Below are 23018 nucleotides of genomic sequence, written 5' to 3'. Positions count from 1 at the left end.
AACTTGTTCATAGATATTCCGTTCTAAGTGAGACCTTACTGTTTCTGTGCCTCTTGCATACATATTCCGTGATTCCAGCCGTCAGAGGCCCATAGGACGTCCCTAGTCCTGCCACATCATACGGATCGTAACAGATCCCTGGACCCTAAAAGGATGGCTAGTTAGCCCTGGGGGGCTAAGAGAGTTGTGGTCTCCTTAGCTAACAGGTCTGCCTCTTCATTGCCTTTTATACCCTGGTGTCCTGGAGCCCAGTGGGTATATGTATCATGTATAGCGGCTGCGGCCTCAATCTCGAGAAAGGCTGCCTGTGAGCAAACTGGAGTATTGCCCCGAATCCCCTGGATCACGCTAGTGTTGTTGATAGAGATGTGAACTTGAGGATGATGAGCACCGAAGCCACAATACTACACGGCACGCGTACGCCGAAGAGTTCCTGGCTGCCGAACGAAGCCGTCCCGAAGGTCGTCGCGTTGCTGGCTCATGGGAAGAAGTGAAGAGACAAGAAGCCTGCGGCTACCAGGTTCTGGGATGCCACTGGATCTACACTTACAAGTTAGATAAACACGGTCGCCTTATGATCCGCGGAGATCAGCAAGCAAAGGATGAAAGAGATACGTACGCAGTCACACTGGCAGGATCTCGCTCAGAGTATTGATGCCAATTGTTGCGAGATTCGATCTTGAGCTCCTGCAGTACGACGCCGTCAACGCGTTTGTTCACATCCCGCTTGATTAACTGGTGTTAAATATGCAGTTGCCGCTAGCCACAGAGCTAATTGGAGGTCTTCAGGAACGATACCATCTGGAAGGTGGGAAAGACCTCCACTGATTATCAACCTGTCAGTGATCCGTAAACGCGCCCTTTCCGAAAACCCCTTCTGCAGCTTTAGGTTGCGCATTCTGAGCCCTCTTCAAGTCGGACATCACCCAAGAAAGACCATGCCCTTTACACCAGGTCTCATAAAGTCATGCCTATAGCCGAGGTTTTTCTCCTCCATTTCGACGATGTGGTAAGTGGTCAATCATGTGAACTCTGAGATCTGGTACACACGGCCGTTCCGCTCCAGGGCGTGGGGAGCATCATCCGATCGCAAGAGTCCAATCTCAGCAACATGCTCGCTTTCCATGCGGCCGACGTCGGCCTCGTCAATAGTGAAAGCATTCGCTGAGATAGGGTTATTCAAGCCACCATCGACGCCAACTTGGCACTGCCCAGCCAGCCACCGCTCACTGTTGCCATGGTAGCATTCATTGCGGACGTATTCGACGGCTATGGACGCTTCCGAGACCAAGAGACCCTGGTCAATAAAGAAGAGGGCGTCACCGACACACAGCTGCTCCTACGGATATTGGGCTACCAGTACGACAGGGAAGGAGGTACGAAAGAGGTGCACGACGATGCTGTCGAAGCAGATGAGCTTCGTTTCAGACGTACGCCGGACGCTATTTCTACCCAGTCCACTGAGGCCGGTCTGCCCATCGTAGCCCCGGCAACAGAGGGACCGTACAGTCCTTCGAATGGATAACTTCCAAAGTTTCAAAAAAGAAAAAGAAAATGGCTTGGGAGGCGAGGCTCAACGGCGTGAATGTTGTCGTGAGAGAGCTCATTGCTTTGGCATGCTGGGAACTGTGGCTTTCTCGGCAGCGGAGAAAGCACAACAGCTCTGGGCCGTCTTCTCGATACGCACGCAGATCCAACCGCAGAAACAACAGCAAGATGAGTACAAGCACCAGCTCAGGACCCATGTAAGTCGCCGGTGATAACTAAGTTCATTAGGTTTTCACAAAGGAGAAGCCAAGCAACTCTTTCCCTCCTCTTTTCTTCTCGGGAGGATCTTGGTGCGCTGTCTTCAAGAACCAATGTATAATGGCGTCGAACTTGGTCAATAACTAGGCTCTGCCGCATTATTATTGCGGGATCTTAACCGCACTTGGCTTCATATGGGGAAGTTCGTGGCCCCTTTGCCAACCATTGAACGTAAGGGCCATTGTAACTGAAGCCATATCCTGATCTTGGCATTGCCCCATTCTCTAGTCTCACGAACCTGCCGGGACCTACTTGCGAAGGAACGACTGTTAAACACTGAGCCGAGAACTTGGAAATTAATCGATTATCCGTATTATTGAGGCTGCATGTGGCATGAGGGCATTGGTTTTTCGCTATCGAAAGACCTTCATACGCGGTGACAAGCTTAGAAGCTGCCCCTTTTCTGCACTAGACACGTTTGTTTCGCAAACCTTCCGATAGTTCAATAGTTAATAATACGCAGACAGATAATCACTCCCCAAGACACAATAGGGGATCAATATCCTCTGACTCAAACTCATGACGGACCTCGACATACTCCTCCTCGCCCTCCCCCACCTCGTCATCTGGGTCAACCATACAAAACAGTACATACATGACCTTGCCGCCGTCATCACAGTTGCCGTCAGCGACGTACACAATCTCGCCGATGACGTCTTTCCACCATTTGTCTGTGACTAGGGAAACCTCGATTCGCGTCCTTTGCCCCGACTCGGCCTTTGTTTCGTCGGGATCGCCGCCGTCGTCGGCCGTCGTATGGGCGTAGATTTTGACGTGTTTGTATCTGCCCTTGTCTCTGACTGTAAGCACCTTGAACGGGACGTGCACGCCTCCGACGTGCAGATCTATGGCGTCCGCAAGCTTCTCGGTCTCGGGCCTAGGGTCTGCTGCAGCGGCGATCTTCCGGAGGGGCGTGCGCGCTTGTCTGCGGTCGGGCTCGGCCCGGGCTCTCGAGAGCTTGGCTTTGACATGCTTGACACCGGAGACGATTGTTGATAGGAAGATCATGGATTCGAAGAGGCCTTTTTATACTGTAGGAGGGCGTTATATGAACTATCTTTGATGAAAACATTGTCGTTGGTTTGTCTTTTTAGACAATACGTCCGAGAAAAGTGATATTTATGAATAATGCGGAAAGTATCCCGAAGTACAGCTAGGCTTTTGGATATTATCGTCAAAGACTCCCAAGGGACAGTCGGAGCTTGATGAAAGCTTAAGTGCTCAAGATCAGCAGTTTCTTACGGTTAGATCAGAGTAACAAGAGATGGGTTTTTGGTAGGGACTACAGGGTACCAACTCGGTAAACTTTAAAGTCCAGAACCAGAAGCAAGATGGCTTTCATAGGAAGAAACGAGAAAATCTGGACCTATGCTATACTTCAAGTCTGGCAAGGTTTGAGAATGTAGGACTCACTTCGTCAAGGAGCAATATCCGCCAGTCCTCTTCAACAGGAAGCACTTCGTCCCCGAGATCCGGGTCAGCAATCAACCGATGATTCGTTTTGTGAAAACGAAACCACCCCATACATACCTTTGTCTGGCGGTTCTTGCCGCCTCCCAAGAACGTGCACGTCCAGACACCCTGTCGGTCCTCGAGGAGGGCCTGTTTGATGAACTCGATGGACTCGGGGGGCAGCTCGCGGTCTCCCGGCCATTGCAGCTGCTCGACCGTCGTCTGGGCGACGGAATCGGCAATGACCATCGTGGAGAGAGCTAGAGTGACGGCGGGGAGGAAGGCCTTGAAGAAGTGCATTTTGATGTAATGAAGTGCAGAGCTCTTGGCCGATCGACTTAGAGTGAGACACTGTACAGACCCACTGTCATTTACATTGCCTATCAAAACTGGCGGTAAGCTTCAACGACGAACTGTTGATTGGTTATGGGGAGGGGGGGGGGGGGGGTAAGATAATGACTTAACGTATGGATTCTCAACCCCGAGAACAACTGAACTAGGGGTATCTCAAGGGAGAAGGCACGCGTCCAAAAGGAAGGATGCCCTGATACGAACTGTCCCTCTAACGGTAGCGTTATCTGCATACCAGAAGGTCCTGTGGTATAACCGTGTACGATGGCTCTGACCCGACACCCCGTTCTGAAAACGGAAGCAAGACCAGAACTGGACTGACAGTGAGCCTAGTGGGAAGCCAAATAGTCCAAACCGAGAAGTACGGGAGGATAAGGCAGTACCTCTCTCGAGGTCACACCGGTACACAAGATAGTCTAACACAGTCAGATAAACACAGTATAAGGATTATACCGAATACTCAACGTAATCAAATAAAGGTTTCTAGGTAGAAAAACAATGCCATGGGGCCTCGTAAGCAAACCTCTCTATTAACTAAAGCTGCCAGAGCTTTCAGAAATGATTTCCCCATTATTATACCTAATGCTTGTTGGTGTTAATGTCTTGCCATCTGTTTTACACCTCAACACATGATAACAAAGTACAAGACATTGAGCTAGGAGGTGGGGGCAGGCGTTCCAATCGTCGTCCCCCGCAGGACGTTCCGGGGAGGAGAAGTCGTGCGTTAAAGGCTGTAGGCCGCAACAACCGGCCCCCGCCCGTCCGCCTTTTAATCCCGCTAGGAAAGGTGTCTGCCGATCGCTTAGAACAACCTCCGAACCCTTGCCTCCGGCAGCCGGCAGCCGGCAGCGGCAACGAACGGGAGAAGGTAAACCTGCGGCGCTAGGAGCGCGGCCCGCGCGTCTTCGCGTCCACACTGACCAAGACTCGCTCGGATGCTTCTTGGCATCCCGTTGACGTCGCACATGACAGCTCGCTTGCGCAGGCTGCAGGGCTAGGCAGACATGCACAGTTCAGCCGCGAGCATGTTGGAGGGCTCTGTTGCCTCGAACGCGCAGAAGAGGGCGGGGACCAGCCCGTTATGGAGAGCGATTTAACGTGGCGCCTTCGCCGGGGGGGAAAGTTTGCTCGCAGTCGTCATTTTGTGCGCGTCCGAAGAGAGTCACAACGTCTAACTGACGACACGTTGAGCCGCCCAGATCATAATCTGACGCAACGAACAATAATGCATTTCGAAACGCGCGGGACGAGTGCTCGCCGCCCACCACGCCATAGAAGCATATGTCTCTGACAGGACTCGGATCTGACTCGGACAGCTCGCAATCCATGCCATGAAGTCCATGACATGTCTTTGACGCACACATGTCGTTGCGGGATTGCGTCCGAGGCACCAACGGACGCACAGCCGGGCGACCTCGTTCAGGCAAAAGCGCGAGAAATGTGAAGCCGAAGGCTAGTTGGCCCAGCCGCTCTATCCGTCAAGAGTGATTTAACCTTCGTCCAACACAGGAGCGGGAACCGCTGGGTCATAGGTCGTCATGAGGGGCCGACCGTACACCCAGCTGGAGGAGCTCATGCACATCCGCACGCGCAGCTTGTCGAGTTTAAATGGAATGCACCTCGAGGAGCGGGGGCGATAGCTACCCAGTGTTCTCTGCACATGGACCCTTGGTTCACCTCTCTGACACGCGTCTGGAAGCCGATCCTCATCAACAAAAGATTGGCTTCCCCTTCCGACCTTCCAACCGAAATGCGTGCTCCGGTATGCTCCAGTTCGCATCAGCAATGATCGCCGGGTCCTAAGCCGGTAGAGCTCCCGTTGGAATTGCCAGGAAGCTTCCTAGGCCGTCATACCACAGTACCAGGGATCAGTGCTGAATCATTAATGGCATTGTGGCGCAAGGGATAGAGTTTCCTGTCGCTGTAACTTTCGGGGGCGGGGAGAAGGTAATGGTAATTATGGCATGTCCGGCAGAGTCAAAAACCTCATCGAGCGAGGGCGGAGAAGAAGTGCACGACCGGCGGGCGACGACTGATATTTTCCGACAGCTTGGTGATGATCGGCGTAGAAGTTTGAAACACCAGCGGGCCGCTGCCTCTGTGCCCATTGGCGTTGTTCGTATGTATCATGATGCGTCTACCGTACGAATAATCATCCTCACACAGTACTACACACCGCGAACTTCTCACTCTCAGTCGTTCCTTGGGCCTCCTGGCTTCCGGGGCAAATCCATCCCCCGCTGCGCCCCGAAAGGATGCGGGGGATTCTCCCGTTTGCCATGCCTGCAGAGACGAGGATCCAGTTCAGGGAGCAGCCTTGTTGTGCTTCACCCACGACTCGACAGAAAGCTGGACCGCAGCACTGACCGTTGCCTCTCTTGGCTGATGTTTGGTGGCTGTGCGTTCCGCTTTCCGGTTTCGCATTGATTTCAGATCCCACCATCTCCCTACCTACTGTACATCTGCCCCCCTTAACCCTCATTCTTTTATCAAAATGGCCAGGAAGCCGCATCTTTTCTCGCCCTACCAGCAGATCACGACCGACCAACAACAGTCGACGGCTATTCTTACCATGCCCGACGTCGAGATGGCCGGGACTCGCGAACGAAGAGACGAAGAGGACGACATCACCGAATACCGTCCCTTGAACTGGAAGAAGATCTTCCTGACGCCCAAGTATATTCGTACGCGCGACCCCTCCAAACATTGTACAGAATCGTATAAGCTGACCGAGAACATCGTAGCCTTGCATCTGTTGGGTATCGGCATCCTCGTGGCCACTATCCTTATCAGTCTTCATCATGACGAAGTTGTCGCGGTCAGCCCCCCCTTCCAAGTTGTTGGCGGAATCCATGTGCTGACGTTGCGCGACTATAGACATTGAGGCCATTTTCCGAAAAGGTTCGATCATTACCGGGAGGCTTCCTGATCCCGATCCTCATCTTGGTCCTGATTTCGTTTCCGCCTCTTTTCGGCCACGAGATCGTGGCGCTTCTGTGCGGTGTGGTGTACGGTCTGTGGATCGGCTTCGCCATCGTTGCCGCCGGTACCTTTATCGGAGAGAGTACAAAGCCTTCATTTCTTGCAGATGACAACTATGCTGACTCGAGACACAGTCGGAACGTGGTTTGCGTTCAAGTACACGCTGCGACGGAAGGCCCATAAGCTGGAGAGGACAAATCTCAACTACGGCTCTTTGGCGCGGTTGACCCGTGACGGAGGTTTCTTGGTACGGTGTTTTTCTCTCTGCTCTTTGGAGCTGCCAGCAGTGGCAGGACGAAGCGGTCGCTAACCTTGCGCAGATTGTGTTTATCATTCGGCTTTCCGTCATCCCGTCGCATTTTTCGACTGCCGTGTTCTCGACGTGCGATGTCAAGTTCTGGTACTTTGCGGTGTCGACGTTTTTGACACTGCCGAAACAGATCATTCTGGTGTACCTTGGTGTCCTCCTTGTTGCGAAGCAGGAGAACAGTACAATCAAGACTGTCGTCTTCGTCGCCACGGGCGTCTTGACCGTCGCCCTAGCGGTGTACATATACATCAAGATGCGGAGCATCAAGAAGATTTTGCTGCGGGAGCAAAGCGAGAGAAAGGCGCAGCGAGAGTTGTTGGAGCAACAGAAGGCGGAGCTGGAGATCACCGAGACGGAGATGGAGGATCTCCAGCCCGTCGTTACAAGAACAGACAGACCAGGATACCCGCAATGGATTTGAGCGCTGGAAAGCAGGAATATATGACATGGACGGGGATTTGGTTATAAGGGATACACGGTGATGGAGCTCATGCTATTATGAGGCTGCTATTCTGGCGTTGGCGTTGGCGTTGACGTGCACGCGTTACAGCGTTGAGGATACACGTAAGCAGCCTAGTCGGCGTTGCTTTCCGATAAAACTATTTTTGTTTTTGTTTTCCTTCAACAAACAACACCCGAGGATGCGATGGTGACATGCGTGACAGATGAGGTTGCTGTGAAACCAATGACGCCCGCTACATGCAGGGCCTGACGAGCCAATATAAGGATAATTGTCGATCTGGAAACTGGACCAGAGGATCAACAATAGGCATTCGCTAGTGCCAGGAACCAAGGGGTGTAGCAGGTGGCAAGAAGTGGAGTCATCCTAAGGAATACGGCCATCATCGCGACGAGTCGAAAAGAACGTAGAAGCCAGGCATCACAAAGAGAGAAAGAAGGCCATCAGACTGAGTGTGATCCGAGCAGGTGGTAGCAGCCATGCCGACGGTTCCCCGGTGGAGTCGAATCCAGCGGTCTTGGTCTTGTCCCGGAGAGCCTGGATTCTCCACGCCGGAAACTTGGGTGCGTGCGCTGGAAGAGAATTTTGTTTTTCCGGCGCGCCCTACACCACCATCACGGACGAGTATCAGGAACGTTTTGCTAGATGGGATATGAGAGAAGTTTGCGAGTCTCAGTGGCGGATAAATGTTCAACACGCTGTTGATTGGGCTATCCCTGAAACTGCAGGAGAGCTTTGGGCGGATGCTGTCCCTCAAAACAAATTGCGGCTTCAGCCCTCTGGTTGAATCGGAAGTTGCACGCCTGAGAGCTCGACTCGAGTCAATTGAGCCTTGGCTGTGTCGTTGTTTGGGCATATGAGTCGTGGGTTTGAAGGTGGAATGAATGAGCATACTACGTGTAATTTGCCTTTTTCAGGTGGTTTAGGTACCGAGAGACTGCAAGATGTGGCTCGTGCGTTGGATCGGAAGAGACCCTTGTACAGCGTACGATGTAGTACCTAGCTATGTCTGAATTGGCTAATCCGAAGGGGCGTAAGGAGGCGAAATGGGGGCCAGAAAGATGCAACAACGACACTACAGCGTCCTTGCCCGCAGTCCCTGACTCAGCTGAGGGGAAGGAGGCCCATTGTCACTGGGCACTTGGTAAATACGATTACACACCTGTAAACTATCGGGCAGTGTACCTGAATTGTGTATGGGAAGCCCGGCTGCCCGGGTCCAGCACGCAGCATACTCGACTCTCGAGGGTTCTTTGTGAGCGAGGCGAGGGAGAATACACTGGGGGGGAGGGGGGCTGTCAAGGATAGGGCGGCAAGGAGGGGCCGCGTTGCGCAAACTAAAAATAGGACTACGGATATGCTGGACCGGTATTCGTAAGTACCTACCTTAGCTTACTAAGAGTAAGGCTCGGTTTGTCCGCACCTTTGCAGGTGGCTTGATTGAGTTTACTATTGACTCGTCGTTTGTAAATTCTAGAGAAATGAAGGTGGAAATGACACCTGGCTTGGCGAAGCAAGTGCAGAGGGAGTCGCTGCGCAGTGTTGGCAGGCGACTTTTGTGTTAGCCCGGGTGGGCGTGTCACTGTATCATTGTCACGTCTCATGATGAGAGAAGTTGGTTCGGCTGCCGTCGTGGGCACCTTATTCCCCGTTGGCTTTTTGACACGGAAACAAACCATCGTCTTGGCCTCAAGCCCAAGCTGCTATATAAATGTGCGATATCGTTCGGTGACGCTCAAGTCCAGTTGGTGACCCAGCCATGATATCACGTAGTTTTAATGAGCACCAACGTCTTGGCCCTCCACCAGGACCTCACACGCAGATGAAACAACGCGAACCAAGGGAGAAGGGGGGAACGAAGGCCAGCCGACCGCTACTAGAGCTATCAGAGACAGACCCGAAGACTTTCATGGTGTTTGGACGAGCCGTGGACGAACTGTGGAAACCCAAAAAGCCCAAAACACCTGAGAAACCGAGTGCGCGCCCAACCTTCAATCATCTCGAGGACTGGTGCTATACCAACAAGTCGGTTCTTGGTGGCGTTCGCCTCGTACGTATGTATCCTGTTTGGAGAGTCCAAGGTGCTAGTGGGCAAGGAACCTGGCTAGCCCGGCTTTGGTGCACTTGTTCGGCGGCAGTCGTAGCGTCACAGCTGAGAGAACCCGGCCTATTTTCCCCCTCTCGCCGTTCCTTACCACCTCAATTATTCACACTAGGTACGCACGCAACCCCGGCCACTGATAGCTGCTGCGCCTCCCTCGAGAACAAACCTCCCGTTTCGTTCTATCCGTCGAGAACCAGATTTTCTCTCATCTTTCGTACGCGCCCATATAGTCAACCCCGAGTCTCAAACAACGCCCAGAAACCCATCACTACCCACTGCGCGCGTGCGCGACGTAAAGGGTCCAGAACCATCGCTAAAAAACCCACCCGAATTGCAACGTCATGGCTGCTGCTGGGCCGTCAGCTCCTCCCACCGAGGCCACCACCGCCCACCCTGATCCTGCTCCAACAAACGGCCACGCCAAGCCTGCAACAGATTCCACAGAGACGACGGAGCCGACTGCTGCTACGGCCACCGAGACCCCGCTCGAACCCAAAGACGATGACAAGGCGAACGGTGCACCTCCGTCCAACGGCCACGATGTGCCAGACGGCGAGCTGAAACCCGAACTTCCCCTCCGGCCGTCCTCGATAGATGCCAAGGAGAGAGTCAACCCAACCGACCTGTCAGCGCAACCGCCGAACACTACCGCGATCACGAGGTCGCCCAGGGCCTCAACGACGCAACGCGCTGGCGATGACGCCAGAGATGCCTCGATAGAGATCGACAACACGAAGCCCGCCGACTTCGAGGGTGAGATCCAGACCAACAACGACCTCCCTACGCCCGAGACCCTCAAGAAGATCGAGAACTACGTCGTGCTCGACCGTCATGGAAAGAGCCATCCATTCAAGAGCTTATACACCGGTCGCAATGTTGCAAGACGAGTCCTCATCATCTTTGTCCGCCACTTCTTCTGCGGCGTAAGTTTCCCACGCCCGCCGGCCACCGTCCTTTGAACCGCCCTCTTGCTTACCCTTTCCTCAGAACTGCCAGGACTTCCTACGCACCCTCTCCGAATCCATAACCCCCGACGCTCTGCTCAGCCTCCCAATGAGCACATTCATTGCCGTTATCGGTTGCGGCAATCCGGGCTTGATCGACATGTACCTCCAGGAAACGGGCTGCCCGTTCCCCGTGTACACCGACCCCACGAGGCGCCTGTTCGACACCCTGGGTATGACGCGCACTCTTGCGCTGGGTACGCGGCCGGCCTACATGCGTAAATCCTTGTTCAAGTCCGCCGCCGAGAGCGTCCTCCAGGGGCTTAAGCAGGTCAAGGCCGGGCTGGCTACCAAGTCCGGCGACCACAGGCAGGTCGGCGGGGAGTTTCTTTTCGAGCCGGTGGAGCTCGGCACCGAGGTCTCGACGCCGTACGCCGAGCGGCAGCTCGAGGAGGCCATGACCTCGAAGAAGAACAGCATCGACAACAACCGGGAGGGCATCGACGGCGAGTGCGATGACGACTTCGAGCCTGAGCAGAAGAAGGTCACCTGGTGCCACCGCATGCGCTCCACGCGGGACCACGCCGAGATACCCGAGCTGATGGAGGTACTGGGCCTCTCGGGCACCGGGAAGCCCCCCGCGCACGAGAACAAGAGGTGGTCCAAGGCTCTGGAGACGAGGAAGGGCACCGGCCTGAGCATGGCGAGCCAGATGAGCAAGGTGAACGAGCAGCAGGAGCGCGCATAGGAGCGCCGGGCCTTTTTTGGGCTGGTCGACGGGTCGGTGCGGCCTGTCAACCGCGCATGCTCGGATAATTGGGGTTGAGATCTCGCCCGTAATGGGATCCGTGCCGGGCTGGCGTCGTAAAGAGTCGAAGAACTCCGGCAGCTGCCCAACAGTGTTCTATTCCTTTTCGGGGTGAGCTGAGATTAGCATAGCCATTTGAATGATACCTGCAGCTTTCAAGTCTTTGGCAGTACCAATGCTTGGTGGGCTAGACCCGCGAGCGGGCATATTGGGTCTTATGTGTCACGTACACATCGAGAATCAACCTTCCTCCGCTCCCCTTGTTGACGATAGCCTTTTCGATGGTTGTGCTACTCCGGAGTCCGGACCTGTACATGAGGAAGGTTTGACCAACATGAAGCACAGCGTCAACTTTACGTGCCGTCTTAATTCATCCCGTTGATGAGACGAGGCACGCCATGCCAGCGAATGAACCTTGTCTCGTTCCGTCGACTTCTCTGCTCGGCAAGGCAATCGCATGATTCCATGTGGTCCACCCGCCAAAGTTATCCAATGTCCATAAAGCCTCAGGTGGGCAGGCTGAAGGGTTATCAATTCTAGTCAGTCGCAGTCTCTCGATCCATTCGACCTCCCAACGTTTATCCGAAGTAAGACACGCTCGGTGTGACAAGGAGCCCGATTACCAAATACCGCCGAAAGCGGATGCAATCTTCTCCTTTGGACGTCGACGCGTCCTCGGCTCAGCCATCTCGACAACGATATCCTCAGATCAGGCAGCGCTTCTTTCAGGTCTCCTTGTGATCATTGCGGTAGGATTTCCAGCCGGACCTTCCTACCATGTACGTGCAATAGACTTGGGGACATCGCCACCGGCTCGGGTCCTTTGCTGAAGCTCTTACAGGAGAAAAGTATGCAAAAAGCTACTCCCCCTCCTCCGCGTGCCTCCGTCGAATCAGGCACGAACTTTCCTCACGTCCTCCCTCGACACACCGGTAGAATGGATCACGGCAAGCCGGGTCAGTGAAGTGGGCGGAACCCGCTTCTTACTCAATCCAATCTCCGATCTGTCGTGGCTAGGCCAAATCCTTCGCGTGTCAGAGCTGGGCTTGCCCTAAATTTAGAAAGCGTAGTAATCCGGGGAGCAGCAGCAACAACACTACTGCGGCATTGTCAACCCCGCCTGCTTCTTCTCATGTGCGCCTGCGCTGCCGTCCAGTGACCGCAAGACAGCCTCCGCACAGGCGAGGTCAGCCCAGCGAAGCAGGGCTGAGCCGGATCCCGCCGAGCTGACGGAACCCCGTCCGTTCCTTTGGCTCGTTGTGTCTAGCTCGTTCAGTGGAGGCTGAGAAACCCTACACCTTGCCCAGATCTATACCCGTAGGGCTGGGTTTTTGGCAGCACGGCTGGATCCCTCATACGAAGGCTTTCTCGGAAGGTTTCGAGTGGAGAGCAGAGTCGCGCGGTGAGCTAGCCGGGTGACGCCTTGCCTCGTGGAGCTTTTCTGGCTTACGGTACCCGAAGCTGAAGGATCTACCATAGCTGCGATGCGTGTCCTCCTCGACCTAGCTCGGGTGAGATCGTGAGGTCGTGGGCGCAGCAAAAGCCGGGCTGACATCCTTAGACAAAAAACGATGGGTCTCGTGAAGGCTTCGCCTGAGGAAGCTGCGATGGGTTACGTGTATAAAACAAGACAATGTCCTCGTTCTCATGCTGTTGTCTTCTCATCCTCATCAGCATCAACAGCTTCAACCAACTCATCAGCTTGACAAACAAAGACAAATCTTCCTCCTCAACTCTCAAGCACCAAACCCGCTCAATACTCTTAATCTAAAAACTCTCCGCCCCAAAAAGCCAGTAAAAATGCAGCTCACAAACATCCTCATCGCCGCCCTCGCCGCTGCCGCCTCGGCCGCCGCGCGCACAACCCCCTCCGCCCGCCGCTTCGCCGCCCCCAACCCCAACTGCCGCATCGTGCCCGCCTCGGACATCAACTTCGGCGTCGCCGACCTCGCCTCCGGCACCGTCGTGACCAAGGTCCTCACCTTCCCTGTCGGCTCCGCCTCCGCGGGCTCCTGCCAGCTCATCGGCGCGTTCGCCGAGGGCTTCCCCATCGACCAGGGCGGCGGCGACCTCGCGCGCCTCGACGTCCGCGCGCTCGGTGGGCCCGCCCCCGGCAGCCTGGTCGGCTCCTTCGGGCCCCTCAAGGTCGCCGGCGACGCCGTCGTCGAGGACACCGTGCAGTTCATCAACAGCTTCCAGTGCGCCGAGAGCCTGAGCTTCGAGTTCGCCGTCGCCAACGACGCCGGCGTCGACGAGGACATCAACGTCGCCTTCACGGCGTCCCACCTCGGTGGCTTCTTCGTGCTGGTCGGCGACCAGTGCGAGTAGGTCATGGGCTAGAGAAGTGGGGGTTTTTACTGGCCTTGGAGGTATTTGATTGCATCAGGGAGGCGTTTTTTTTTATCTAAGGGCATAGCGTAGTCTTGGTTTGGGGTTCGGGCTTGGACATGGGCATTTAACATAAATCATTCTCTCACCGGTGTTCATAGCGACTAATATACCTGTCATTCCTTTACATTTGTAGTTTCCCAAACGCACAACCTGCAAGACTCCAACCTGGCGTCTTCAGTTGTGAGCTGGCGACGGATTCCTCTCATCAAAGAAAAGAAATTTGACAACAGGCGTGACTGAGCTGTCCGAAGCCATCAATGTGGCTTACACGCAGTAATTAACCACAACGAGCCGGTTTCATGCCCAACTCTACGGCCCTTCCTGGGAGATTCTTATCCACCTCTGCCGCGTTTTGTTCTTGCCTGCGCCACAGTAGGAGCTCTCCAGCTCGTCACGGAGATCCTCCCTCTCGGTGGCCATAAGCTATCTGAAGACGGCGGCGTATAGGCTGTCAAGCGCGCTGGATATCCACGCGTGGTGGGCGCTGGGGGACTAGCTGCACACGGTGAACTCTTTGCAGCAAAACTTATGCTGGAACTTGGGGTAGATGTGCTTGAACTACCCAAGCCCGAAGAGCGCGAAGGCATCACCGGTGTACCTGTCGTGAGACCACGCCCAGACGTGGTGTCTCACACACTGGTCCCGTAGGAACTCGAAGCTCAGGGAGGTTAAGTTGCTCTAGAGGGACACGATGGCTCGTCCCGGTTGGAGGGGACCTTGGTGGAGTGGGGGATCAGCGTGCCCATCGCCCAGATATACGATACCATGAGCACCGCCGGGCGAACGTATCCCTCCGCGTCTTTGCCGGCGTCCCAAGAAGGACAGACTACGTTCCTGATGGGAAGGTAAGTATTGGAGATGCCGTCGACGCCGCCTTGTTCTCGATAAATGCTCTTCCACCAGCGACTCTTGAACTTGATGGCAATTTTGCTGGCTCGATCGTAGCTCAACTCCCGGATGCCCAAGAGAGCTTGATGCGGCAGTCCGAGTTTCAACAAATTCATGGATGTTATGGCGGTGGTGTTGGAAACCACATCGTACATGGATGCGGCCGTTTCGCCGATCTTATAAGCCCAGATCGCCTCAATCTTTCGTTATCCAACCCTATCACAACAACTGGCCCGGTGCAAGTCACCTTGATGATTGGCGAACCGTCCTTAAGCGGCCTGGTGGGGATAGGCAAGTACTTCGACATGACTTTAGGAACGGTAGCCATCCCCTGAGCGGAGACGATACGAGCTCGCATCTGGTAGTCTCCGCTTCTTTGTCAGGCGTAGTGGCATGAGCAGGATAAAAGAAATGACAAATAAATAAAGATACAGCTCGCTGGAAGCAGAGGGCGGTTGATGTCAGGCTTTTGATGGCGTCAGAGATGTCTTGTATTCACTTTTGGATTATTTTCATCTAGGTCTGGATTGAGTTTCAATCATATGCGGATTCAGTTTTGAGGCATTGATTTACAAGCTTGGAGTGCTCTCAAAGAGCGATTCTTGGGTATATGAACATAGCAAGAAAGTGGAAATGTATTATCGTTTACATTAACGGTAAGCGTTAGAGTGTTTGACTGAGACTATTATGCCCGTCCATGAATATCGCCAGCTAGCTGCCAAGATCAATAGACAGTTTGAACTCCAACAGCTATAGGTGTGAGGCGATTACTGGACATAATAGTAAGTTTCCCCGCCGACCTCTTACGTATAGCGTAGCCCAACCTGACACTAGCCTCCTAGCCAATGCGATGCAAACTGGATAAATAGTAACCTCCTACAATTCTCACTGGACCGTAAGAGAAATGATCAATAGGTAAGACACATAATCAAATCAGGTTGCTTTCATGAACTGATGAGTTGAAGCTAGCATTGCGTCGTCACGTCTCGGCCAAGCTTTAAACTTGAACATTATCAGTTTTCCGAATTGACTGCTCAGGTGTGCAATCTCGTGTTTCCGTTCCACAGAAGTAATGTGCTTAGAATTCTCGACGGCTAACAACATAAGCTAGCGTAACTACATTACACTGGACATTCGATTTACTCACTGGCGAGACATCCTCTCCGTCGTGTTGACTATTTGCTCACGAGGGCTTGGTCTTACACAACCTGCATACATTGAGTTGTTCTTTTCTTATTCAACTGAACACCTTTTACGGCAATGTGACGTGAGGTCAGTTCTGGTTCAACGCCTTCGTAAGAGGGATAGTCTAATGTCCCTTTGCGTTATGGAGTTGGTTGACACGTTAATTTGGATTGACTAGGACCCAACGCTTGGCGCAAATGTTTATAAAAGGTCCTATAACCTCACCATCTCCAGCAATGTTACTGAGTAAAATCAACAAACTGTTTCCCTCAACAATCAAAGTCTCATCTTGAACTACCGTCGAGTTCTATACTTAAGTATTGTCCCCAACTCCATGCAAATCCTGCCCAACCCGAGCCACTAACATACCTAGCAGCAAATCAAATCATAAAAATGCGCTTCGACACAGTCTTGTCTCTAGTCTTCCTCGCCGTGACTGCCCAGGCCGGTGTCTCCCAGCAAGCAGAGCCCTACGCTCTGGCCGAGCGGGCCGACAGCGACGAGCTCGCGGCTTTGCTGGACAAGAAGGAGGAGCTAGGCTTGGAGAAGCGAGCTTGCTCTTATAATGGGTGCAAGTGTAACAGCCGCGGCAGGCAGCTGACGGTCTGCGGCAACTGTGTATGGTCCGACAACGGCGCCTACGTCGTGACCACCAACAGGGTCAGCGACCACATATTTGACTGTTCGCCGGACGGCAACTGCTGCTCTTACGGCTATGCCAACAACTGCGGTGGCTCCGGTGCTCGGTGCAGAGTCAACTGATCAGAAAGAAATCCACGGGTTGTTTGAAGGAGGCCCAATGGGTTGATGGAAGTAACAGGGATGAGTTGTTACCTTGTTAGGGGGTTTTACGCGTTTGAAAGTGTCGTCTCATGTTTGTAATTGACCTCAAGTCATTCGCTGAGCCTAGGGTTGGATAGTGAGATGTGAATGAAGAGGCATTAAAAATGGACTAAAATCATTAAAGGCACTGATGGACCCATGTCGGTGTGAAGTGCGTAAAGTTGCACGTTCCTGGTTCGAGACGGTAGCAAGGCAAGAGGAGACGAGTCAACCCTAAAATTAGGGATCTAAATGACGTTGTGACATGTAAGAGAAGCAAACTTAGCCGACTTGTAATGGGTCTCTGGCGGGCGCAGCCTCCTAGCTAGATAGGGTCGCAAATCATGTGCAATACTTTAAAACCTTGCCGTTAAAATGACTAGAACTGCAAGAATACGCGTCTCCCCCGAGTTGATCACAGCATTGGTTCCTTCTGCAACTTCAATCAGATAGTCGACGCGGCCGAGTGTTTTGACTGGTTTTCTTTTCTTGCTTCGCTTAGTCGGTTCACACGGCAAGGTGAAACGAGATTGGATATTATTGCATAAGGTAAGCAGCTGCACCCCGGTTAACGACTTCATCGGGGCTTACCCCGCGCCCTTGCGTTTAACAGGTGGGGTTCAAAATCTGTCGCTCCCTCCACCAACTTCACCACACACGCGCGAAATCTAGTATGCCAAGATGGCTGCTCAAGTTCCCACAGAGGCTTTGAAGGAGCTCAACGGTATGCCCTCTCGTCATAGCAATGCTCCAGACACCAACTCCAGCCAGCTGACCAGTGCCATCCAGTGGGAGGGCCTGCGACAAACGACAAGGCAGCAAACCCCACGGAGGGAAATGGCGTCGACCATGATAGCGACGACTCGGATGAGGAGGGCGAGGAGGTAGCAGCCCCCGCAGCCGGCGGCGCGGCCAAGAAGAAGAAGAAGAACAAGAAGAAGAAGAAGAAGAAGTCTCCGACCGCCCAGTCCGACCCGCCCCGCGTGCTCATGTCGTCGCTGTTCCCCAACAAGAACTACCCCAAAGGTCAGGAAGAAGAGTACCGCGACGAGAACCTCTACCGCACGACGAACGAGGAGAAGCGCCACCTTGACAACCTCAACAACGACTTCCTCACCGATTACCGCGAGGCCGCCGAGATCCACCGCCAGGTCCGCCAGTGGGCCCAGAAGAACATCAAGCCCGGCCAGACTCTGACCGAGATTGCTGAGGGCATCGAGGACGGTGTGCGTGCGCTGACGGGGCACCCGGGCATCGAGGAGGGAGATGCCTACAAGGGCGGCATGGGATTCCCATGCGGCCTGTCCCTCAACCACTGTGCAGCCCACTATACGCCCAACGCTGGCAACAAGATGGTGCTCTCGCAAGGGGACGTTATGAAGGTCGACTTTGGCGTGCACGTCAACGGACGCATCGTCGACAGCGCCTTTACCATGGCTTTCGAACCGCAGTATGACAACCTCCTGGCGGCTGTTAAGGACGCGACAAACGCCGGCGTGAAGGAGGCTGGCATCGACGTGCGCGTTGGAGACGTGGGAGGTGTCATCCAGGAGGTCATGGAGAGCTACGAGGTCGAGATTGACGGCACGACGTACCCTGTCAAGTCGATCCGCAACCTCAACGGCCACACGATTGAGCGCTGGAGCATCCACGGCACCAAGAGTGTGCCCATTGTCAAAAGCAACGACACAACCAAGATGGAGGAGGGCGACGTGTTCGCCGTCGAGACGTTCGGCAGCACGGGCAACGGATTCGTCCGCGAAGACATGGAAGTGTCTCACTACGCCAAACGAGGAGAAGGACACGCCGCACTTCGGTTAGATTCGGCCAAAAGACTGCTCAACGTAATCAACAAAAACTTTGGCACGTTGCCCTTCTGCCGGCGCTACCTGGATCGTTTGGGACAGGACAAGTATCTTTTGGGCGTAAGTTCAGTCACGCTTGCTCATGCTAGACCACGATCTGACAGCACAACAGTTGAACAACCTGGTATCCAGTGGCATTGTCGAGGCTTACCCGCCCTTGTGTGACAAGAAGGGCTCCTACACCGCTCAGTTCGAGCACGTAAGTATAACCACAAAACGCTGTTTGATTCCAAAGCTGACAGAGTATTGCAGACGATCCTGCTGAGGCCAACCGTGAAGGAAGTAATCAGCCGAGGTGACGACTACTAGGCGGGGTGAAACCGGCCAAGGATGGACATTGCTTATAGGGTTTCTTTCCACTCAATTGAGGCTATCGTTCAGATACACTCTCGAAATCCAAAACAATCAAATCCAACCATGGGGCGTGACAACACTGGTGCAAGGGGGCTTGATGCCGTCAAGTCTTTCAAAGAGGCATGCGGTCTTGGCACGGCAAGGAGAGTGTGGAATGTAACTGGGGACGCACTTGGAGCAGCATGATCGCCGTCGACTTGTGAAAGTGCACTGGTCCCGTTGTCTACCCAAAATCTACCGCATTGTACTGGTAATGGACCATTCCCTATAGGCATGCCATGTCTTGTCAATCTTGCGTTATTTGCCTTGCTCGTTGAGTGAAAACGGACTGACAGCATGGTCTGTCGAATCAAGTTATCGACCCAAGCAGCAAACAACCCGGATCATGCACTCGCATCTATCTTGACCACAGATATAAAACCTGCCTCTTACAACCTATACAAAGTTGGCCGTCACTGCCGCAATCACGCGCAAAATGTGTAATTAAAAGGAACGATCCACTTTAAGCAGCCACGGCCCGTTTCATAAGATATTCCGATACCCGGACCGGGGCGGATCGCAGCGGTGACCGAGTTCGACATCATGGCCAGATCCCGGTAGGATCGGTGACGCTATGCTATCACAACACTTCTGTCGGCCATAGAGAATAGTCACAAAACCATCCCCATCATATACCGAAGCCTCGATGATGTCACACATCGCCACCCTCGGCTCGGTATGGCCACCCGATCGACTCCCGTAAATGGGAAGACATGCGCGAATGCACTGCAGATTGAGCAAGACACACGGAACACAGGGCTACCCAGGTGCCAGATTGACAACCTTTGAGCCACTTGAGGCTGAGAAGGAGTCAGCATGGCGTCAAGTGTCGTCCCGTACGCAGAGGGTGTTGCACAAACGGGCAAATGATCACAGGCCGATCCAGAACCTGTTTTCCCACTTTTGTTTCTTTCCCGCACGCTATGATATCGCCGCCAGGCCCAGGCGAGCATAGGCCAACGGTTACTGGTCAGCGCCTGCTTTCTCCACCGCTTATCCCATTGCCTCCAGGGTCCGATCGGCGGGCGTCCAGAAGCGCCGAGGACGACCATCATCACCCCTTCCATTCCGGGCCACTTTGTGTGTTTTGCTGGTCCTCGGACAACGTAAGAGGCGTCGGTTTGCTTTCGGCTGCGGATGCTGTAGTAGGAAGTTTCTTGGCACATCTTTTCTGCTTCTCGGGCTGTGAGACTTTCTACGTCCTCGGACGAAAGGCAGAGAAAGCTTGGGCCTCTCCCTCTTCTTCTCTTCGTTGGCTAACCTTTTTCGATGGAATGGAGGCAAAGGGCGAATCAGAATCAAGTAGCCGCTCCACCGAGAAGCCAATCACATGCAACACAGCGACGGTCAGCGGACAACCTGGTGCGTCGTTACCGACGGTTTCCATCAGGTCCATGCGTGTTACACCTAAACAGGGCAGATAGGCGAGACGACAAGTACCTGTACGCGTCCGATCCGTGCCATTCAGCGCTCCATCGTCGTGCTTGCGTGCCTCACAGCGCTGCGAGATTTGCACGCGCCACCCCGAATTTCCCGTCATTCCCCGGGCACTGACCGGGATTATCGAGGCGGCACACTAAGCTGCTTACGTACAGTACTTGGTCCAGCCCAGCCCGTGCCAGCCAAACCCAGCGCGCAGCGAGTCCCCCAGACACTGAGAGAAATTTCCAGCAGCGTGAGACCTTGTACCCAACCTGAGCGTGCCGATTCCACCCATTTGCCACCCTGTGGTTGGTTGGATTCCGTAGCGTAGCTTCCTGAAAAACCCGCACACGACACCTCCACCCTCCGGTCTACCGAAGCTTGCAGTTACGCTTTGCTTTGCTTTTTTTTTTCCCTTTCCCTATCTCACAAGCAAGGTTTGTTCACCCCCTGCCACTGATATTTTTCCCATCCCTTTATTATCAACAATCGCCTCTTCCTATTTCCTCGTCATCCATTTTTGAGCCCATTTGACTCATCACTGTCGTTTGACAACAACACAAACAAACCTACAAACCCACCGTTTTGCCTCGTTCTTCACTTCCGCGCCTTGCTGGGTACGCTTTTCACAAATCTACACGATCCCCATCCGAGAGAGAATCATACGCAGAGAAAAAGGTCTCCGATCCGTCACACGCTAGTTTCTCGTCCTCACGAACCCTGCAAATAAGAAAAATATCCACAAACCAAGAGTTCGCTCATCCACGATGAAGGTCTTCTCCAACTCAGTGACCTTCAATTACTCTTGGGAGGAGGTCTCGGCCGCCAACTGGCGCAAATACTGCCCTTGGAACGACAAAACGACACATGTGATTGCCGTCGACACCATCGGCCGCAGCGTCGACCCGGCCACGGGCATCCTCCGTACCGAGCGCCTCATCACCTGCAAACAGTCCGCACCCAAGTGGTTCGCCTCGCTCGTCGGCGGAGCCAGCGCCGGTGCCGACCCTGACGTCTCCCACGTCTTCGAGACCTCATACGTCAACCCGACCACCAAGACCGTAACCATGGTTTCGCAGAACCTCACCTTCTCCAACATCATCTCCGTTCAGGAGTCCGTCGTCTACAAGCCCATCAGCGCCACCCAGACCCAGTTCGTCCAAGATGCTCAGATCACCGCGCTCTGCGGCGGATGGCAGCGCATCAAGAACGGCATCGAGGACCAGTGTGTGTCCCGCTTCCGCGATAACGCGATCAAAGGCAAGGAGGGGTTCGAGACAGTGCTGGCCATGAGCAGGAGGGTGTTTGCCGAGGAACGCGAGCGCGAAATGCGGGTCCGCCAGGGCATGGCAGCATGAGCTGGTTCCGAGAAGAAGAGTCCGGAGTTCCGAAGTCTACGACACGAAACGATACGACGACAACTTCCTCTCTTTTTCATCACGACAAGATGATTTGCGTCTTTTGCAGCGATTCCCCGTCGAATTATTTTTCTTCCTCAGCAGCGGGCAGCATTACTAACACGGTTCTGGAAAAAAGGGTTTTTTTTAGAAAGGCGTTCAGAAGTCAAAATTCGGGGGCTCAGACCCCCAAGGGCGGAGGCCACATTCAGTTCAGGGTCCTCCAACTGTACAAAGAGTTTTCCGGAGTTTGGGAATATCCCTACACGATAGAGCATACAAAGATGGGGGGGTTCTCGCCTCAAAAGCATCTTTTTGTCTCCGGACAAAATTAGAGTGTTACTTAGAAATAATAGACCACACATACACAACCATGAATCGTCAAACTTTTCATAATGACATGGCATTTATTAAACCGCCATATCTGGATGCATTTCATGCTGGGTATCTTACTTGCCCGCCCGACCCTGGGACTTCTCCTCGTAATGTGCCAGCGTCTCCCTCGTGTCCCGGTCCAGCGCCGCGTCGCTCCCGTCTAGGACCCGCCTCGCGAACGCCGCTGCCTCCTCGAACCTGCGGCAAAAGTACAGCTCCTCCACGGCGTGCAGTAGCTCCTGCAGGACTGGCTTGCCGGCCTTTCCGTTGACGGCCAGAGGCAGCTCAATCGTCTGCCAGATCTAGCGGGAGGGGTGTCCCTCCAACGTTAGCCGGGGCTGTCTGCAAGATGGAGGGGTTGCAACTCCGGGGTGGAGAATCCGGCGGTGCTTGCCCCTCCGAGTGAGAGAGTGTGATAGAAGTAGAGAAGGTTCCAAAACTCGGGCCCTCTTATTCCGAACATCCAGTACAAGGCCAAGGTTAAGACTGAAGTGCAAATTACATTGAAGATAGCCAGAGAAGAGAGTATAGTTGGGGAGAAGGCGAAAAAAAAAATTGAATGGACAAAAAAGTGACTCACATTGCCATTTTGTACATTGACCCTGTAAGTAGCCTTCAGCTCTTGGAAGTCCTCCTCAGACTGCCAGTCCCTAGGCTTTTCCTTGGCCTTGGTCGCCGCCTCCGAGACCAGGCCCTCTTCGTCCGAGTCGCCGATAGCGATGCTGAACAAGCCCCCGTCTTCGTCGGCCATCTTCGCTCGCTCACTCGCACAGGTTTGGGGGGGACGCGGTGCGAGCTCAAAAAAAGTGTGGTCTCGACTCTAATGCTGGCCCTGAAGGATTGGACGAGTCAAGGAAGTTTTGGAATCCGGTCGTTCGGGGAGCGGTCTGAGAGTTCGAAGAAGAAGAAAAGCCGTTTAGGAAACGCCACGCTGAGTGAGCCGTTCACGTCCAGTTCGCCGCCCATGTGTTTTGAAAGGCGTTGTGGCCGGTGCCATATGAGAGCCAGAGTAGCCCACCACAAGCCGGTTGGGGGGGGGGGGTGCCAGGAGTAGCATTATGCA

The 23018-nt window shown here is 53.9% G+C and overlaps 11 protein-coding genes across 11 annotated transcripts; 7 read left to right on the top strand and 4 right to left on the bottom strand.

Annotated features, from left to right (window-relative positions):
* Nucleotides 1–967: 967 nt before the first annotated feature.
* GLRG_10231 (uncharacterized protein) lies at nucleotides 968–1525 on the top strand (the record flags this gene model as incomplete). The annotated part of the gene is made up of 3 exons (XM_008100916.1): nucleotides 968–1009; nucleotides 1067–1151; nucleotides 1245–1525. 3 exons carry the CDS (start codon nucleotides 968–970, stop codon nucleotides 1523–1525), a joined length of 408 nt encoding a protein of 135 aa, XP_008099107.1.
* A 752-nt stretch (nucleotides 1526–2277) lies between these two features.
* On the bottom strand, nucleotides 2278–2814 carry GLRG_10230 (uncharacterized protein; the record flags this gene model as incomplete). The annotated part of the gene is made up of 1 exon (XM_008100915.1): nucleotides 2278–2814. One exon carries the CDS (start codon nucleotides 2812–2814, stop codon nucleotides 2278–2280), a length of 537 nt encoding a protein of 178 aa, XP_008099106.1.
* Nucleotides 2815–3215: 401 nt separating this feature from the next.
* Nucleotides 3216–3558, bottom strand: GLRG_10229 (uncharacterized protein; the record flags this gene model as incomplete). The annotated part of the gene is made up of 2 exons (XM_008100914.1): nucleotides 3216–3263; nucleotides 3337–3558. 2 exons carry the CDS (start codon nucleotides 3556–3558, stop codon nucleotides 3216–3218), a joined length of 270 nt encoding a protein of 89 aa, XP_008099105.1.
* Nucleotides 3559–6103: 2545 nt separating this feature from the next.
* On the top strand, nucleotides 6104–7322 carry GLRG_10228 (uncharacterized protein; the record flags this gene model as incomplete). Its single annotated transcript, XM_008100913.1, has 5 exons — nucleotides 6104–6293; nucleotides 6354–6427; nucleotides 6487–6673; nucleotides 6726–6838; nucleotides 6912–7322. 5 exons carry the CDS (start codon nucleotides 6104–6106, stop codon nucleotides 7320–7322), a joined length of 975 nt encoding a protein of 324 aa, XP_008099104.1.
* A 2484-nt stretch (nucleotides 7323–9806) lies between these two features.
* GLRG_10227 (uncharacterized protein) lies at nucleotides 9807–11157 on the top strand (the record flags this gene model as incomplete). Its single annotated transcript, XM_008100912.1, has 2 exons — nucleotides 9807–10388; nucleotides 10453–11157. 2 exons carry the CDS (start codon nucleotides 9807–9809, stop codon nucleotides 11155–11157), a joined length of 1287 nt encoding a protein of 428 aa, XP_008099103.1.
* A 1860-nt stretch (nucleotides 11158–13017) lies between these two features.
* GLRG_10226 (uncharacterized protein) lies at nucleotides 13018–13545 on the top strand (the record flags this gene model as incomplete). The annotated part of the gene is made up of 1 exon (XM_008100911.1): nucleotides 13018–13545. One exon carries the CDS (start codon nucleotides 13018–13020, stop codon nucleotides 13543–13545), a length of 528 nt encoding a protein of 175 aa, XP_008099102.1.
* Nucleotides 13546–14276: 731 nt separating this feature from the next.
* On the bottom strand, nucleotides 14277–14651 carry GLRG_10225 (L-amino acid oxidase; the record flags this gene model as incomplete). The annotated part of the gene is made up of 1 exon (XM_008100910.1): nucleotides 14277–14651. One exon carries the CDS (start codon nucleotides 14649–14651, stop codon nucleotides 14277–14279), a length of 375 nt encoding a protein of 124 aa, XP_008099101.1.
* Nucleotides 14652–16074: 1423 nt separating this feature from the next.
* On the top strand, nucleotides 16075–16443 carry GLRG_10224 (uncharacterized protein; the record flags this gene model as incomplete). Its single annotated transcript, XM_008100909.1, has 1 exon — nucleotides 16075–16443. One exon carries the CDS (start codon nucleotides 16075–16077, stop codon nucleotides 16441–16443), a length of 369 nt encoding a protein of 122 aa, XP_008099100.1.
* A 741-nt stretch (nucleotides 16444–17184) lies between these two features.
* On the top strand, nucleotides 17185–18677 carry GLRG_10223 (methionine aminopeptidase; the record flags this gene model as incomplete). The annotated part of the gene is made up of 4 exons (XM_008100908.1): nucleotides 17185–17227; nucleotides 17293–18428; nucleotides 18481–18567; nucleotides 18621–18677. 4 exons carry the CDS (start codon nucleotides 17185–17187, stop codon nucleotides 18675–18677), a joined length of 1323 nt encoding a protein of 440 aa, XP_008099099.1.
* Nucleotides 18678–20950: 2273 nt separating this feature from the next.
* GLRG_10222 (PRELI-like family protein) lies at nucleotides 20951–21541 on the top strand (the record flags this gene model as incomplete). Its single annotated transcript, XM_008100907.1, has 1 exon — nucleotides 20951–21541. The coding sequence occupies one exon, from the start codon at nucleotides 20951–20953 to the stop codon at nucleotides 21539–21541; it is 591 nt and encodes a 196-aa protein (XP_008099098.1).
* Nucleotides 21542–22029: 488 nt separating this feature from the next.
* On the bottom strand, nucleotides 22030–22706 carry GLRG_10221 (uncharacterized protein; the record flags this gene model as incomplete). The annotated part of the gene is made up of 2 exons (XM_008100906.1): nucleotides 22030–22257; nucleotides 22536–22706. 2 exons carry the CDS (start codon nucleotides 22704–22706, stop codon nucleotides 22030–22032), a joined length of 399 nt encoding a protein of 132 aa, XP_008099097.1.
* Between the last annotated feature and the right edge of the window lie 312 nt (nucleotides 22707–23018).

This window comes from Colletotrichum graminicola, assembly GCF_000149035.1.
Source record: "Colletotrichum graminicola M1.001 genomic scaffold supercont1.57, whole genome shotgun sequence".
NCBI lineage: Eukaryota > Fungi > Ascomycota > Sordariomycetes > Glomerellales > Glomerellaceae > Colletotrichum > Colletotrichum graminicola.
Note: the sequence above shows the minus strand (reverse complement) of the source record. Positions and strands in the feature narration are given on the sequence as shown.